Here is an 18,329-nt window from a genome sequence, read left to right on the forward strand (position 1 = left end):
ACCCAATGTGGCCCGCGAGTCAAAAAGTTTGCCCACCCCTGTATTAGACACATTGCACAATGTTGTATAGGTCAATTTTGAAAACAAATATCTCAACAACTTGAGATGGAAGGAAGTCCAGAGACGTTTATTTTATTTTAATCAGCAGAAAAATATACTTGGGGACACACAATTTCGCCAAAGTGAGACAAATAAAGGATATATCATCGCTCTTCTCAAAGCTATCTTTGAAAATGTGTTGTTGATCAGTGTTCTTAGACGAGGCAATGGAGTTATCTCAAAGATTAAGCCATGCAAGCCTAAGTACAGTGTAACTGCGAATGGCTCATTGAATTAGTTATGGTCCTTTTGATCCCTCCGCCATTACTTGGATAACTGTGGCAATTCTAGAGCTAATACATGCAAACGAGCGCCGACCCCCGGGAACGCGCGCATTTATCAGATCCACTTGTTAGCCGTTGAAATAAACACATGTCTACGTTCAGTCTTGTGTGCTCCTTCCTCAATGGCAACACTGTCCAATAAACTCATGGTTTTAAGTCACAAAGGATTATCGTCCATGTTCTCAAACAATTGCCTCAATTTATCTTCATCATTGTTGACCACATTTTGTACAAAAGTCATGTCATGAAATCACATTTGACATATGTCCTTTTCGAAAATATGTCTTGGTGGACAGCTTTTTACTTCCTGAAGACTGGATGGGCTCTTTGAATGCTGCTTGTTTTAGCAAACTGGTTGAAACTGACAACGATGCAAAAGGCTTGTTACCATATTGATGAAAAAATAAATACAATTCTCACGAGAATGTCTATTTTGGGAATGTGGGAGGAAGTTCGAGTACTCGGAGAAAACCCACACAATCACAGGGACAACATGCAAACTCAAGATTGGAAAGCAAGACACTTGTTTAACTTCCGAAGCTCACAGCTGCGAGGCGCATGTGCCAGCCACTCATCAGTCCTTCCATCAAAAGGAAAAACAAAACAGCAAATGTCATCCTTTTTGTATTCTTTGTGACATTTGATCATTCTGTTGATATACAAACAGAAAATATGTTGTCACTTCAGTAGTGACAATCGCCATGTTCTTGGTGATGATGATGACGACGATGTCAGTCATGGATAAAGGTGACAGGCACTCGGCGAGAGAATAATGTGGATCCTCTGAACAGGAGACCCTGAAACAAAGAGCTTGGCTTCAAATGCAACCGACTCACTCTGGACAGTATCGCTCCGCTCAAGATGACAAGAACACAATACCCTGTGGCTGAGGTAATTCCAGCAGTGCAGCCAAGACGTGAAGTTGGGCGAGTGCGGAGGAAGACCTGCAGTCAAACTGCCAACAAAAATCATACAGCAAAGTATATTTCTTCATTTAAAACTGGTGAAAAATACTCTTTGATCCTCTTCTCTTTCATCTTGAACTGCTTCATGCAACAAAGAGGGTGCAGAAAAGTGTTTAGAGATTGAATGATTGTGTGTCTTGTGTCACATTTGTTTTTTTTTTACTTCGAGAGGGCACTGCGAGAGTGGCTGCCTTTACAGCAGCTCCTATATTTTGTTTTTGCTGCTGTGAAATGTAAACTTCTCCAGTGTGAGAGAAATAGACTAATGTAATCTACCGTAATCAAATCTAAAACACAATTGGCTAACATCCGCTTCATCCAACGTCATCCAGCCTTCGTTTCCACACACATTGATGCTGGTAACACATAAATAGACGCTGTTCGCATTTTCAAGCCGGAAATACCATCAGTGTTGCATTTGTGTCGGCTACATACGAAAATATAAAGTGTCCTCCACCCATTGCCCAAAGACAGCTGGGATAGGCCCCAGTACGGCCCGCGAACCTTTTAAAGAGAAGCGAACCAGAAAATGGACCTATAGTGCTATCGATGGTGTTTTACCGTGAAAAGTGTTAACAGGAAATTCAGAAAAGACCACCTTCATTTCATAGGTGTGGCATTTGTTTGTGTGAATAGTTGAATCAAAGCACATCTGACCAGAGTGACTCACCCACAGTTGTTGATGGTCATAACGTCAGCCACCACCCCAAACGGATACGTTAGGATGCTCACAGCGAACTACAGGAAAGAAGAGTAAGAAGTTGTTGACTTTGTGCCACAAACTCAACACTGTGTGCTGCGCGGGAATGTTGAACTTACATCCAACACAAACTTTGTGTAACTTCTCACAGCTGAAGACTGGCTTAACTGTAGGCAGACAACAAAACCACAACTCAAGGGAAGAGAAGTATATGGCCCTTTACAAAATGGAATATACAGTATTGTAAAATGTATTAAAGAGGAATTTAATGTTTTCATGTGGTGTGTGTCCTACAAAATAAATGAATTGGTCCTATAATATCGAGCCCAGATGGCTTAAACAATGCATCCTCCACTCTTACTGTGATAAAACCGCAACAAACTGCCCCATGTGGCCTTCTTACATTTGCTCCTGAAAGCACTTTAACTCATTCACTGCCAGATGATATGCAAAAATGTGTCCAATCCAGTTTTTGTCATTGTCACTGGAATTTCAGGACCCACAGAATATTGTGTTTTCGGACTACATAAACATTCAATGCAGCGTAAGAAATCTAAGACTCTTGTCATCAGAAAAAAAGTTAAATCATAAATTATATGGGTTTGTGGGTTTTTTTTTTTTACTTGGAGATGGAGTGGCTGCCTTTACAGCAGCTCCTGTGTTTTGTATTTTGTTTTTCTACTGTCTTTCCTTTCCTCTTCCTTTCATAACTTCTTTGCTGTGTTACTTCTGGGTAGAGTGAACGGTGGCGCGAATGGCTGCTGCTGCTCACCCAACCAAAAAAATTCTTATGCCGTGACTGTAAAGTGTCTTTGAGAGTTTTGAAAGGCGCTTAGAAATAAAATGTATTATTATTATTATCATCATCTGAGCTTGAAATGAGGGCGGCCGTTCAAAATTCAATGCAATACACAAATATTTGTTTATATAGCGCTGAAGCTGGAACAAAGTGCTAACATGGAAAAGGGGGAAATGCTGCCGCCTTGTGGAAGGGAAAAACATTGCCCGAGGCCATGGCCAGCACTTTTATCAGCACCCAAACAAGAAAAAACAAAACCCGAACAAATTCGAGAATGGCGCTCTACGTCATATTTTCAATTCCCGGAAAAAAAATTGTGAATGGCAGTGAATGAGTTAAGATCACTTGGAGGGGCTGCGATAGACACACACTTTTATTTTACCATTTAAATGAAAGGCACTCCAGAATGACGGCTGTTCGTGAAAGATGAACTTACCGTCTCGTCACCAAGAGCGTAAGTGTTAATAAAGTGCGCCAGTAGATTGCAAGACCACAAGAAGAGGACCTCGCCCACTACGTAAGGCATTAAACCACTGCAGATAGAATAATGGGTACAGCGGTTAATTGACCGGGTTCGCGGGCTAAGCTGCACGCTTTCTTGCAGGGAAATCGGCAAAGGACGTCTTACACGTAGAATCCCGCGACTCCTTCTTCTTGAAAGATCCCCCTGACACTATTGAGAATTCCACTGTGAACACAACAGAAAATTCACACCAATCACTCAAATGGCTTCAAATTTAAGTGGTATTAGTAGCTTATAGCTCCTGATGTGTTAGCCAAATGGTAGCCGAATGATTTTAAACATTTTGCCTTTTTTTTTTGTCAACATTGCAATTGTAAATTATTGTGCTTTTTTTCTACGGGACAAGAGAATTGAACAAATCTCTTTTTTCATCAATGGACACTACAGCTTCTTGTTTACTTTCAGTTAGCTCGTAACCGACAGGTGGGATGTTGTCCACGTTGAAATGAAATTCCAGACGTTTCACATAATTTGTGGATACACTGTAGAAAGCCTCACCTGTACTTGACCTCTCTGCCAACAAACTGGGCCATACAACGCACTGACATGACTGGCAAAGGAGAAAAGAGTCTTCAAGCTACACATCCATATAAAGCTCACTATTTCACAATACTTACAAGCACATTTAATACAGTAAATATGAACACATAAATATTAACTAATTTGCTGCCATCGAATTTATTTGGGAATTGAAAAGTGTGATGTACAGCACCATTCCCAAACTTGTTCAGGTTTTGGTTTTTCTTGGTGGGTGGGGTGCCAACAAAGCCCCCCCCCCCATGAGGGGGCAGCATTTCCCTTTTTTCCATGTTACCGCTTTGTTGCAGCTTCAGCTGTTGTTCAAGTGATATATAAATCAATATGTATTGTATTGTGTACATCCGGCCCCATTTCAAGTTCAGATAATTCCAGACCCATATACAGTAAAGTCTCGTTATATCGATATTCAAGGGAGTCCGAAAAAATATCGATATAACCGGGACTATCGATATATCCGACCCTGTTTGCATGTAAATTTCTCCGTGCGTGCATAGAAATAGTATCGATATAACCGGGACTATCGATATATCCGATATCGATATAACGAGACTTTACTGTAATTCATTTAGGAATTAACTCTGTTTTTTTTCTGATGAAAGAAGAGAGTCGAAGGTTTCTAACACTGTATTGAATGTTTATGTAGTCCGAAAACGCAATATTCTGGGGGTCCTGCAATTTCAGTGAAAATGACAAATAAAACAGTACTGGAGTGGACACATTTTTGCACATCGTCTGGCAGTGAATGAGTTAAATAATTTTCTTTGAAGCGATTTGGACATTAATGGCAGTGTGGTATTTTTATTCCAGAGGGGTTAATTTACACTGTTGTATAAACTGGACATTGACCACTTAACATGGTCATTTCTTCAGTTTTGCTCCAAGCTGATATCATAAAATTAGATACAAATGTCAGTTATATATTAGATACAAATGTCAGTTACTGTACTATATCATTTTTCATCATGATTTTTTACAAATAAATAAATACAATAAAATACATGTTTGGATGGGTGAAGCATCAGCATTGGGGGTGTTAGGATACCTTTGCAGGAATGTCATAGCAACACAATGCTACTCACACATCCAAGGGGATTGCTTTGAAAAGTAAATTTGGAAAATATTCACACCTGACTGTCATGTCGTTTGAATACACATTCCATTCTCTTTGAGCCTTGAAATACTGAACAAAGTGCTAACATGGAAAAGGGGGAAATGCTGCCGCCTTGTGGAAGGGAAAAACATTGCCCGAGGCCATGGCCAGCACTTTTATCAGCACCCAAACAAGAAAAAACAAAACCCGAACAAATTCGAGAATGGCGCTCTACGTCATATTTTCAATTCCCGGAAAAAAAATTGTGAATGGCAGTGAATGAGTTAAGATCACTTGGAGGGGCTGCGATAGACACACACTTTTATTTTACCATTTAAATGAAAGGCACTCCAGAATGACGGCTGTTCGTGAAAGATGAACTTACCGTCTCGTCACCAAGAGCGTAAGTGTTAATAAAGTGCGCCAGTAGATTGCAAGACCACAAGAAGAGGACCTCGCCCACTACGTAAGGCATTAAACCACTGCAGATAGAATAATGGGTACAGCGGTTAATTGACCGGGTTCGCGGGCTAAGCTGCACGCTTTCTTGCAGGGAAATCGGCAAAGGACGTCTTACACGTAGAATCCCGCGACTCCTTCTTCTTGAAAGATCCCCCTGACACTATTGAGAATTCCACTGTGAACACAACAGAAAATTCACACCAATCACTCAAATGGCTTCAAATTTAAGTGGTATTAGTAGCTTATAGCTCCTGATGTGTTAGCCAAATGGTAGCCGAATGATTTTAAACATTTTGCCTTTTTTTTTTGTCAACATTGCAATTGTAAATTATTGTGCTTTTTTTCTACGGGACAAGAGAATTGAACAAATCTCTTTTTTCATCAATGGACACTACAGCTTCTTGTTTACTTTCAGTTAGCTCGTAACCGACAGGTGGGATGTTGTCCACGTTGAAATGAAATTCCAGACGTTTCACATAATTTGTGGATACACTGTAGAAAGCCTCACCTGTACTTGACCTCTCTGCCAACAAACTGGCCATACAACGCACTGACATGACTGGCAAAGGAGAAAAGAGTCTTCAAGCTACACATCCATATAAAGCTCACTATTTCACAATACTTACAAGCACATTTAATACAGTAAATATGAACACATAAATATTAACTAATTTGCTGCCATCGAATTTATTTGGGAATTGAAAAGTGTGATGTACAGCACCATTCCCAAACTTGTTCAGGTTTTGGTTTTTCTTGGTGGGTGGGGTGCCAACAAAGCCCCCCCCCCCATGAGGGGGCAGCATTTCCCTTTTTTCCATGTTACCGCTTTGTTGCAGCTTCAGCTGTTGTTCAAGTGATATATAAATCAATATGTATTGTATTGTGTACATCCGGCCCCATTTCAAGTTCAGATAATTCCAGACCCATATACAGTAAAGTCTCGTTATATCGATATTCAAGGGAGTCCGAAAAAATATCGATATAACCGGGACTATCGATATATCCGACCCTGTTTGCATGTAAATTTCTCCGTGCGTGCATAGAAATAGTATCGATATAACCGGGACTATCGATATATCCGATATCGATATAACGAGACTTTACTGTAATTCATTTAGGAATTAACTCTGTTTTTTTTCTGATGAAAGAAGAGAGTCGAAGGTTTCTAACACTGTATTGAATGTTTATGTAGTCCGAAAACGCAATATTCTGGGGGTCCTGCAATTTCAGTGAAAATGACAAATAAAACAGTACTGGAGTGGACACATTTTTGCACATCGTCTGGCAGTGAATGAGTTAAATAATTTTCTTTGAAGCGATTTGGACATTAATGGCAGTGTGGTATTTTTATTCCAGAGGGGTTAATTTACACTGTTGTATAAACTGGACATTGACCACTTAACATGGTCATTTCTTCAGTTTTGCTCCAAGCTGATATCATAAAATTAGATACAAATGTCAGTTATATATTAGATACAAATGTCAGTTACTGTACTATATCATTTTTCATCATGATTTTTTACAAATAAATAAATACAATAAAATACATGTTTGGATGGGTGAAGCATCAGCATTGGGGGTGTTAGGATACCTTTGCAGGAATGTCATAGCAACACAATGCTACTCACACATCCAAGGGGATTGCTTTGAAAAGTAAATTTGGAAAATATTCACACCTGACTGTCATGTCGTTTGAATACACATTCCATTCTCTTTGAGCCTTGAAATACTTTGTTTCAGCATGAAGAAATAGCACAGGCACTCCACTTGTTGTCTTACCGTAAAATGGATGGACGGCTATTCTGGAGAGGCACTGGATGAACATCTCGTGAGAAGTCTAAACAAGGCAAGGCAAGTAAAACATCTTGATTTGAATACCATACCCCTGGACGTCCCAAGCATCAACATCCATAAAAACAACAGAACGTAGACATTTTAATTTGCATGAACTAATAGATTTGTAACCTAGCTAATGAGCTTTTCCTGTGACGGAGTTACCAAATCCTAAATTTTGCCCAAGGCCAGATCTCCTACCCGAGGATGATAGTATAATAGGCTGTGTCTGTTCACGTCAGATTGACCTGAGATTTTCTGTGCCCCCCATTGTGAGCCTTGTGTTCGGCCAACAAAGCATACAACATGAGACTTTTAAATATGATAACTTATATTGGGTATATTCTCTACCATATATAAAGTGATACCTCAGTTTATGAACATAATTGGTTCCCAAAAAGTGTGTGTAAGATGAAAAGTTCGCCGGCCAAACATTTCTTTCCCATAATAAACCATTAAAAATGAGAATAGTGATCCCTCACTACTTCGCGCTTCACTTATTCAGTGCATCACAGATTTTTTCAGGGAGAAAAAATGTTCAGAATAAAAAAGCCAAATGACTCAGAGGTTTTTTACAAGCATGTAGCCAGATTGGTTCCCAACAATGATGTCACTCAAGCCCCGCCCAGCACCCCCCTTTGTCCTATAACAAGGGTTATTTGCCGCTGCTCAGCCACAGAAAAATTTATCCTGTGTCTGTAAAGTGACCTTGAGAGTTTTGAAAGGCGCTTAGAAATGAAATGTATTATTATTATCATCATCATTTTTATTATTATTACTATTTCTTTCATAACTTTGCTGCTATGAAATGTAAATTTCTCCACTGCGAGACTAATAAAGGCAAATCCAATCCAATCCAATTACAGTGATCGATATCATGCTTCACCTACCGCGGCTTTGCAGACTTTTTTACAGTGATATTTTTTTTTACAGTGAATACTGATTGCCTTGGGGGCGTTACTGTTTTCTCCACGTGAAAAAAGTTGATACTGGTCATTAGACCAAAAAAGCTACGCGGCTGTAGGGCGCCATTACGGAATAAACAAATCTTCAGTTCGTTACAAAAAGGAGGAAAATAATATAAGGACGACAGCAGCAATGAGTTTTAACAAGGATGCAAAAAGAGTTGTGACAGTCCGCAACAAGGCCATTGTAAGGATGGAATCTGCGTTAGCTTTGTGGATTAATGACTGCAGGAAAAAGAGCATTACGCCGGATACCAACGTTATCTGTACAAAAGAGAAAAAAACTTTATGAGACTTTTGCTGACAGCGATGTTCTTCATGACAGCGAAGGGGAGAGGGATGCGGATCCTGGGCCATCAACAAGTGCTGTTCATGCCGTCTCAAGCACATTTAATGCCAGTCAAGGCTTTTTTGAGAAATTTCAGAAACACTTTGGACTTAAAAATATTTCTCTGCATGGAGAGGTCGCCTCCGCGGATGCAGCTGGCGTGGAGGAATACGTGAGCCAAAAAAAAACTATCATTGAGGAAGGAGGATACAGGCCTGAACAAGGACATGGATGAGACAGCCTGATTTTGGAAAAAAATGCCCTCCTTTTATTATGCAAGACGAAGCAAAGGCTTCGGTATTTAAGGCCCAAAAAGATCGCGTGACGCCGATTATGTGTGGAAATGCTGCAGGCTTTATGATAAAGCCAGGGCTCATTTATAGGTCTAAAAATCCAAGAGCCCAGAAAAACTAAAATAAGGATGCGTTGCTCGTTTACTGGATGTACAATTCAAAGGCTTGGATGACAAAAGCTCTCAATCAGGACTGGTTTAAATACTGTTTGATCCCAGAGGTCAAGCATTATTCGAGAGGAAAAACACTAGAATTTAAAGTGCCTCCACTCGCTGACGACGCCGGGGGTCACGCTGATGATTTGTCATACGATGGTGTGAAAATAGAATTTCTGCCACCGAACACGACATCACTGATTCAGCCCATGGACCAAGGAATCATCCGCGCATTCAAAGCCCTGTATACGCGCAACACGCTGCAGCATCTTGTTGAGTCCGTGGACTCGGATCCAGATTTCTCACTGAAGTACTACTGGCGCGGATACACCATTGCATTATGTCTCCTAAATATTCAGAGGGCCATTCAGGAGATGAAAACTGGGACTTTGAATTCGTGCTGGAAAAGACTGTGGCCAGAGGCAGTGCAAAACGCGACCGGATCATCTGTTGACGAGCTGCATCACTCTGCAGTGGATTCAGCTGTGGAAACAGCTCAGAGGAGATGGCTATAATGACATGACCGCTGATGAGGTCAATGACCTGATTGATGCACACGCACAACCACTGACGGACGAAGACCTGGCAGAGATGACAAAGCCACCAAGCGAGGATGGCGGAGAAGAGGAAGAAGACACACTTGTTGAAGAGGAGGAAGGACAAACAGTTGGTCGCATAGCAACCATGATGAGAATGGACACTCAACTTCAGCGCGCGGCACTAGAATGGGACCTTTTGATGTGTCGTTCATTGCAGTTCTCAAATATAATTGAAGGTGGCATGCCCGTTTATAAAAATCTTCTTGGTCAGAAAAAGAAAGAATGCCAACAACTACCCATAACGATGTTCTTCTCTCGGAGAAAGACTCCTGCGCAGCCTTCAGTAGAAAAAGACGCTACAGTGCAGCAGAGTCAGGACGAAGAGGCGCAGCAGCAGGGACTGTGAAATACGGGAGTGACAATGTTTCCTACCTTGTAATCATTACTATATAAAAAACATTGTTTTACAACACCATTCTTTAAACTATTAGTTATTTGTAAGAAAATGTTAATATTTCTATTTATTAAACAAATGTTGTGCCTGAAAAGAGGTTTTATTTTTTTGTTTCATTCTGCAGTACAGTATTGGATTGTAAAATAAATAAATAAATAAAAAAAAGAAAAGCTGACTACATTGTACTTCGCGGATTTCACCTATTTTGGAACGTATCTCCCGCGATAAACGAGGGTTCACTGTAATCCATTCCCAGGTCCCCATAAGGCAAAATTTTCTACTAAATAAGCCTTAAAACTACACAAAGTATACCTTATTTTATGTATAATAAACATGCTATTGTATTGCAATTAAATAAATAAACTGAACAGCATAATAAAGTCGTTTTTCCTTTTTCTTGATGCTATCCGAGTGAAGTTGCCGTGCTTTCTCAATGATAATACCCTCACTCACACAATCCCAAAATAGCTGCTTTTCGTTAATCCAGATCAACAGAAGTTTTTCAACCTCTCGTATTGCCTGAGACCGTAGCTTAGATAACATAGAAACACCCTTCGCCACACGTAGCAATGGTAGACTGAGCATACTTGTACTGGGACGTTAAGTCACACAAACGCACACCTCGTTCCTGATTTCCGATGATCTCCTTCTGCTCAACCGTAATTTTCTTTTGAGTCCTCTTCGCCTCAACAATAGATTGCGGTGGGGTCTTCTTCGGTCCCATAATAGCAAAAGTACGCCACTCGATAAAAAAACCACGACTGCACTCAAAGAAAGGTGGTGACAAAAACTAGTCCGCCAGCCACCGTGGTGCTGTTCGACCGTGTGGTTTGGTTCGTCCGCTGAAAACTAGTTCATATGTCAAGATTATATTTTCACGAATTTAATGTTCGCAATGTGAAACGTGAGCTAAAGTGTTCGTAAGCTAAGGTAAAGGTATCATTGTACATCTAATTATTTTAAGATCTCCGAAGACACAATATGAAGGATATTTCTTCCAGTGGCAAACAAACCTGATGACACTAAAATGTAAACCTGCATGTCATCTGCATAGGTTGTGGTGCTCCATAACCTGAGCAAGGTGAACCATATAGAACTTGAACAGAAGTGGACAAAGAGTGGAACATTGTGGAATCCCACATCTGATCTTCGTTTGATGAGAATTATGATTACCAATTGAGACAAAGCACTGATACTTCCTATCTTGCAAAAAAAGATTTGAACCAATTTAACACAGAAAAACAGCAGGAAAAGAGCACTAGTAAAGCAAAAGGTCAGACAAATACTCAGCAAAGAAACAATAGACGGTCAAGTCAGTCACAAGCCAACCCATGCATTTACACAAGAATGAAGTGCTGAAATATGGTAATGAATAAAATAAAGAAATCATTCAAACAAGTTATTTACTGATTGGAAGCCTAATGTCACATTATCTCAAAGCAGACCAAAGCTGACCTTACCTCTTTCATTAATTTCCTAAGAGGGGTTTGCTTGTTGTCATCCGTCTCGGAGTCTCGCACCAGCTTCTCAAGAAAGAAGAAAAAGACAATGTGCACTATAACTGTGGCTATTCTGTGTATTGTGCTGACAAAAGAGGAGATTCAGGTTCTCCTTTACCTTTTTTGTTTTGGTCCTGATTACAGTGGAGATGGCAATAGACACAATACGAGGTGACAGGCCTCGAAAGAGCCCCCTCTTTCCATCAACCTTAACAATGTGCCGTGCTGCAAACACATCACGCATTCATTGGACGTCACGCCGCAATGTATTTACCGCGCCAGTGTTGCCACAGTTATCTTGTACTGATTGCATGATGTTAAAAGAAGCTTGGTGAAATTACTGAATCCTACATTTGATTACATAATCTTATTTAAAAAAATATGGATTTCAACATTGACAGTTACTTGATTTTCATTTATTTTTAAATGAATCAAAATTGGTATTTCTACACTTGACTGCACATAACATACACATACAGGATGTCACTCACACAGATCTTCTTTTCCTTTCGGCTTTTCCCTTCAAGGGGTCGCCACAGCAAATCAGTGTCTTCCATCTTTAGAGGTTTGATCCGCATGTTTGTTTTGGCCAAGCTCACACAGATGTGAGTGTAAATTATGAAGTCGCATATAAAGACAATCGTTCCCCTTTATGCGTTCTGTAATGTACGGTTTGATGTGTTTTTTCATCTTGGCGTTTGGTCACCTCTTTTAATTCATTGTTAATTATTGGGTGCATGAGTTAAAATTGAAAAAGGTGCGATTCATATTCAACACTCACTGCTGACATCATGAGGCATTAACTGCATATTCACCATTTTGAATAAGTGACAGATTTCTATAAACTCTTCGACATGATGGTTAATTCCTTTGCTTTTTACTATCTTTGTGATTGCTTTATTTCCTGTATATGATAGCTGTCTATGTCAAGTGCTTTGTTTCAGCGCTATATAAATCAACATGTATTGTAAAGCATTAATTGTGATCTTGCAAAGTAACTGCACTCAGATCAGTAACAGATTGAATTCGTCATTACTGGGTAAAGGACGTTTTGTTGGGTAAGACGTTATTTTTTAAAATGTTACTAGCATCACTGTATAGGACAGACATGGGCATACTACGGCCCGTGGGCCACATACGGCCCATTAAGTCTTTTTAATCCAGCCCGCCGAACTTGTCCAAATTATAGTAAAAACAGTGTCTGAAACTCATGACAAAAAGTTAGCGGACAACAGGGCAGATAACTCTGAAAAGTTGCCTGCCCCATTTTTCACAACTTGAAACAGAATAAGACGAGTAATCACATTAAAAAAAAACATTGTCTCAAAGTAGTTTTTTTTAAATTAAGGATGTACCTAGCACAAACGCTACCTTGCTTAATTTACAGCAAATGTCCATGGCTGTAGATTTTGCTGCAGTAGTCATTTGTCATCATGGTGCACAATGCAACGTCTGCATTGCTTGCTACAAGCCACTAAGCCCCTTTCATAAGTCTCACGTACACTTTACAGTCACGGTTTAATGTAAATTTACGTTTTGTAGCGTCACATATGTTGTTAGCTTCTTTTGAATCTGTCTTCTCTGGCTGAGGTTCTGTGTATCTATTTTGGAAAATGATATGCAAATGCACGACCTTATAACGCTTGCGAAAGTCCGGAAGAAAGAAGCAGGCTTCTGATTGGCTGCCGTATGCAAATTTCACTGCAGGTAGCCTATGTCTGTGTGCTTGGCGACGGTACGCGTGTACTGTTTGCGCGTGAAGGCGAGGGCGTCCGTGGAGTTAGTAGAGTGAGCCAATCAAGTCAAGACAATCCATCCATGATTTTGCGGAATTTAACACAAGTAGGTATTATTGATCTTGAATATTTCGTTGTGGAATAATATGTTTTGAATGTTGAAAGTGATTCCATTTTTCAATAAATGTTGATTTCTTTAACTTTGCACCTTCGATTGAATCTGATTAAAAACAGACGCAATCTTGATAAATCACAGTGCATATGTTATTTTAATCTATTTCCATTTCCTCCTCCCAGTATCTGCGAAACAGTATGTAAACGCCATATCTTGCATATTCCTTGAGACAAATTTATTAACTGATCAGGGATATTTTTCACATTTGAAAGACAGTTAATAAATTGGGTTGTAGTGTTCTTACTGTGCTATGAGGTTTGTACACACTACATTTAAAGGCACCATTTCTTTTGTTTCCTACTGACATCAGAAAAACGTTTTATAGCATCTAAAATACCCAAAACACGCAGGCTGATATTTTTAGTCAAATGAAAGACACCAATAAAAATGACTTCAAAATGAATCCGGAAATGGCCAGTTTCAGAAGGTTACCCCCTCCTTGTTCGTGACAAGACGTCTTGCCTTGCTTGAGAATCAAAACAATGGCTTCAGATTCGGAGAAGATGCTTTCTTGTTACTCATCCAGTTATGAATATTATCAGAATCATCTTTATTGCCAAGTATGTAGAACACACAAGGAATTTGTTTCCGGTAGAACACGCTGCACTAGTATCGTCATCAAAAAAACTGCTAAGTGGCACTATACACACTATATATATATATATATATATATATATATATATATATATATATATATATATATATATATATATATATATATATATATATATATATATATATATATATATATATATATACACACACACACACTATATATATATACACACACTATATATATACACACTATATATATATATATATATATATATATATATATATATATATATATATATATATACAGTAAAGTCTCGTTATATCGATATTCAAGGGAGTCCGAAAAAATCGATATAACCGGGACTATTGATATATCCGACCCTGTTTGCATGTAATTTTCCCCGTGCGTGCATGTAAATAGTATCGATATAACCGGGACTATCGGTATATCCGATATAACGAGACTTTACTGTATATATATACACACACACACACACACACACACACACACACACACACACACACACACACACACACACACACACACACACACACACACTATATACACTATACTATAAATTATGGACATAACGACATCCGGAGACGTCGGTTGTCCTTTAATGCTTTAGGTTTAGTATTTCCGGTCCAAACACTCCCTCCAAATGCTCCTAGCCCGGCCCCTCTGTCAAATTTTAAAACCCATTGCGGCGCGTGAGTCAAAACGTTTGCCCACCTATGGTATAGGACATGGATGGATACTGTAAGTTTACTGACCATAGGAGAAGAAACCTGGAAGGTATAAAACTCTCCTTCCAAACATAGTTCTGCCTACAGTTGGTGGAAGAGGTTCATGTCCAACCTGAAAAGAAACAAAAGAAAAAAATACAGATCATAAGTGCGGGTAAAATCCACATTTGTACGATACACAACAGAAACAGGGTAGACGTCAATCCTGTAAGTAGCAGATTTCCGTTTGTTTCTTCGGTGTTATCAAATAAACAAGTACAGTGGGGCCTCGGCTTACGAACACCTTACCTTACGAACTTTTAGGTTTACGAACGTCAAATTTATGAAAATTAAACCTTGAAATACACACTACTTTTCGCGATACGCACACGACCAAATAGCGCTCCAACCGGCGCACCTTTCCACACCCCCTCTCTCTCCACACCCCCTCTCTCTCCACACCCCCTCTCTCTTCACACGTTGATCACCTCCGAGGAGCTATTTGCAGATAATTTTGCTATTATGGGACCGAAAAAGACCGCGCCACAGCCGAAGAAGACACAAAACAAAATCACAGCCGAGGAGATCATTGAAAAACACAAACGAGGTGTGTGTTTGTGTGATTTAGTGGCCCAGTACGGCTATGCTAAGTCAACCATTGCTACCATTCTCCGCAACATAGAAGCCATCAAAGGTGCGTCTGTTGCAAAGGGTGTTTCCGTGCTGTCAAAGCAATGGACTCGGGCAATTAAAGAAGTTGAAAAACTTCAGTTAATTTGGATTAACGAAAAGCAGTTATCCGGCGACAGCGTGAATAAAGCAATTATATGCGAGAAAGCACTGCTAATTCACGCCGATATCGCCATGCGGCAACCTGGAAGTTCGGCGCTTATTGAGGATTTTAAAGCCAGCAACGGATGGTTCGAGAACATCTGAGGGTGAGGAGGAGGAGATGGCTGCAGCATCAAGTGAGCTCATCAAGGCAATGTAGGCAAAGTGGAATAATGTGCAGGCTTTTATCAAACAATTCCATCCAGAAAAGACTGTGACTATGAGAATCATCAACATAATGAACGATAATGATGCCTCAGCTTTGTAAGACCTTACAAGTCAGAGAGCAACAGGTGTCAATTGAGAGGTTTTTAATCAGCAAAAATGATGAGTCCAAAGAAGAGAAGCCACACCAGAGGTTGAGTTACCAACAGTCCTTATGGAAGGTGACTCTCCTTCCATAAGCCATCAATGACCATCACAAAGGTAAATAAAACTTTATTTTACAGTACAGTTTATTTCTTTAATTACAGTCCTTATGGAATGTGACTCTCTTTCCAAAACAATTCACTCTGACCTCCGACGCCATTCCATCAAGCCATCAATGACCATCACAAATGTAAATAAAGTGACTTTATTATACAATGCAGTGTATTTCTTTCATTACAATACAATAGCACTTTTATTATACATAGAATAAGGTATGTTGTGTGTAGTTTTAAGGCTTATTTAGTTGAAAATTATATTTTATGGAAACCTGGGAATGGATTATTCTCATTTTAATGGCTTCCTATGGGAAGAAATGTTTGGGATACACACTCTGTCTGGGAACCAATTAAGTTCGTAAGCCAAGGTCTCACTGTAAATCATTAGCTATCTGACCATTTCACAAATATATTTTTTTTAATACATTCTCAGTAAAATTACAAATTTTTGAGTTTACTGTACATTAGTTAACACACACACTACATCACTTTGCTGCTGTGAAATTTAAATTTCTCCAGATGCGGAGACTAATAAAGGCAAATCCAAAACCAAAGCATCCAAAAATGCTTTCGGCGCAGTTTAGTACGATTGCAAGATAATGAAAGCACATTAAACACTTCGAGCTCGCACTGCAGTTGAAAGGGGGCAGCTGGTTTTACGTTTTCACGATATAAACGCCAAATTCTGAAGGGAATTAAAAACGGTTACTTTTTGAATAAAACCAGCCGACCACGTGACTGCCTCGCTGGCATAGCTCATTGGGCTAACGATACCTGAATGAGCAGCTTCACATAAAGCAGCGGATGTGTGACGGCTGTCATCCCAGCTCCCAGCAGAAGAACTTCGGCATTCATGTTTGCTCCAGTCGGGGTGGCGTCCTCCTGCACATCGCTTGTTTGCGTGGAAATGTTCTCTTGCTGAAGTATCGTTCCTCGGTTGCCCGAAACGGGAGTGGACGGAAGTCGATACGTCCTAGTAATCACTTCCGCCTTTGACTGTTCAAAATTAATTCGGTGAACAATATTCACCCATCATTCTCCAAACTCGCGAGGATCGTGGGCGGGCTGTGGAACCCATTCGAGCTGTCTTTCGCCATTAGGCGAACACAGTTTCGTGCTACTGAAACCACCTTATTTATTCTATTTACCACACCTAGAAACATTTCATATTCTGATTCATATGTTATTATTATTATTATTATTATTATTAGTAGTAGTAGTAGTAGTAGTAGTTGTAGTAGTAGTCATCTTAGTAATATTAATCATAATATTGTTATTAATAATAATCATAATACATTTTATTTCAGAATCAGGAGACCTTTAATAGTCCCACAATGGGGAAATTTGCCATCGACAACAGCAAAACTGAAAGGGTTTCATAAAAAGAAGTGTACATCATTCAAAGTCTAAAAATACAGTATAAAAAGCATATTTTATATATGTAACTGTATTGACTCGACATAAGGTGGGCTGTGCTATTTACAATGCGTGAATCCGGATTTTTTAAGTGTCTTTCAAAACTCTCAATTACACTTTACAGTCACAAGCTATGTTTTTCTATGTATTATGTATTATTATTATTATTATTATTATTATTATTATTATTATTATTATTATTATTATTATTATTATTATTAATTCAGCCAATTGTCACCATTCTACTCATTGCACATATTCTTCATTCTTCTTCTTTTCCTTTCGGCTTTTCCCCTCAGGGGTCGCCACAGCGAATCAATGTCCTCCATCTATCCCGGTTTTGTGCATCCTCTTCCCTCACACCAGCTACCTTCATGTCCTCTTTGACCACATCCATAAACCTCCACCTCCTCTTCGGTCTTCCTCTCGGTCTCCTGCCTGGCAGTTCAGTTCTTCATTATTCAAACAATTTTAACTTCCCCTTCCTCACGATATTCAAGGACTGTTTTCCACATTACTAAAATTCATCCTTTTCCCAGTTCCAAAATGTTCATGTATGTGCGGTTATACTTTGTTCTGATTAAAAGCGTCATCGAGAACAAAAAATCATTATGTTGTGGACAGATAATGCTGTATGGAGTTCGTGGACATTTAACTAATTCTGATTTGAAGAATAACCCCAATTCACTTTGGAATTGGACCATTCATCCACCAAATGTCAAAACATTTTCATTATCATGTTATTGTTTGACTGCATATCAACAATAGCAGATTAAATTAACCTCCATGTCATTTTACAGCCGCTCTCTTCACATGTTATGCGGAATTGATGAGCCTAATTCAAAGCGCATGGTCCAATTACAGTGATTGTTGTCAGGGGAAGAGTTCTCAGCACCAATACAAATTCACACTTGTGTAAGAACAGCAGATCAGATGA

General features: G+C 39.4%; 1 protein-coding gene across 2 annotated transcripts; it reads right to left on the reverse strand.

Annotated features, from left to right (window-relative positions):
* Positions 1-106: 106 nt before the first annotated feature.
* Positions 107-16,964, reverse strand: LOC148903477 (mitochondrial carrier homolog 1-like). 2 transcript variants are annotated; one of them, XM_089003408.1, is made up of 12 exons: positions 16,751-16,964; positions 14,769-14,853; positions 11,647-11,753; positions 11,490-11,555; positions 7,242-7,299; positions 3,869-3,920; positions 3,476-3,535; positions 3,284-3,380; positions 2,168-2,215; positions 2,019-2,086; positions 1,263-1,338; positions 107-1,180 (listed from the first exon to the last, which is right to left on the reverse strand). In XM_089003408.1, the coding sequence occupies exons 1-12, from the start codon at positions 16,829-16,831 to the stop codon at positions 1,115-1,117; spliced, it is 864 nt and encodes a 287-aa protein (XP_088859534.1). In that variant the 5' UTR covers positions 16,832-16,964; the 3' UTR covers positions 107-1,114. The 2 variants fall into 2 exon arrangements, with proteins under 2 accessions (XP_088859534.1, XP_088859545.1); XM_089003419.1 differs by having other exon boundaries at positions 11,490-11,552; positions 16,751-16,962.
* Between the last annotated feature and the right edge of the window lie 1,365 nt (positions 16,965-18,329).

This window comes from Hippocampus bargibanti, linkage group LG01 (assembly GCF_051943395.1).
Source record: "Hippocampus bargibanti isolate YZ-2025 linkage group LG01, ASM5194339v1, whole genome shotgun sequence".
Taxonomy (NCBI): domain Eukaryota; kingdom Metazoa; phylum Chordata; class Actinopteri; order Syngnathiformes; family Syngnathidae; genus Hippocampus; species Hippocampus bargibanti.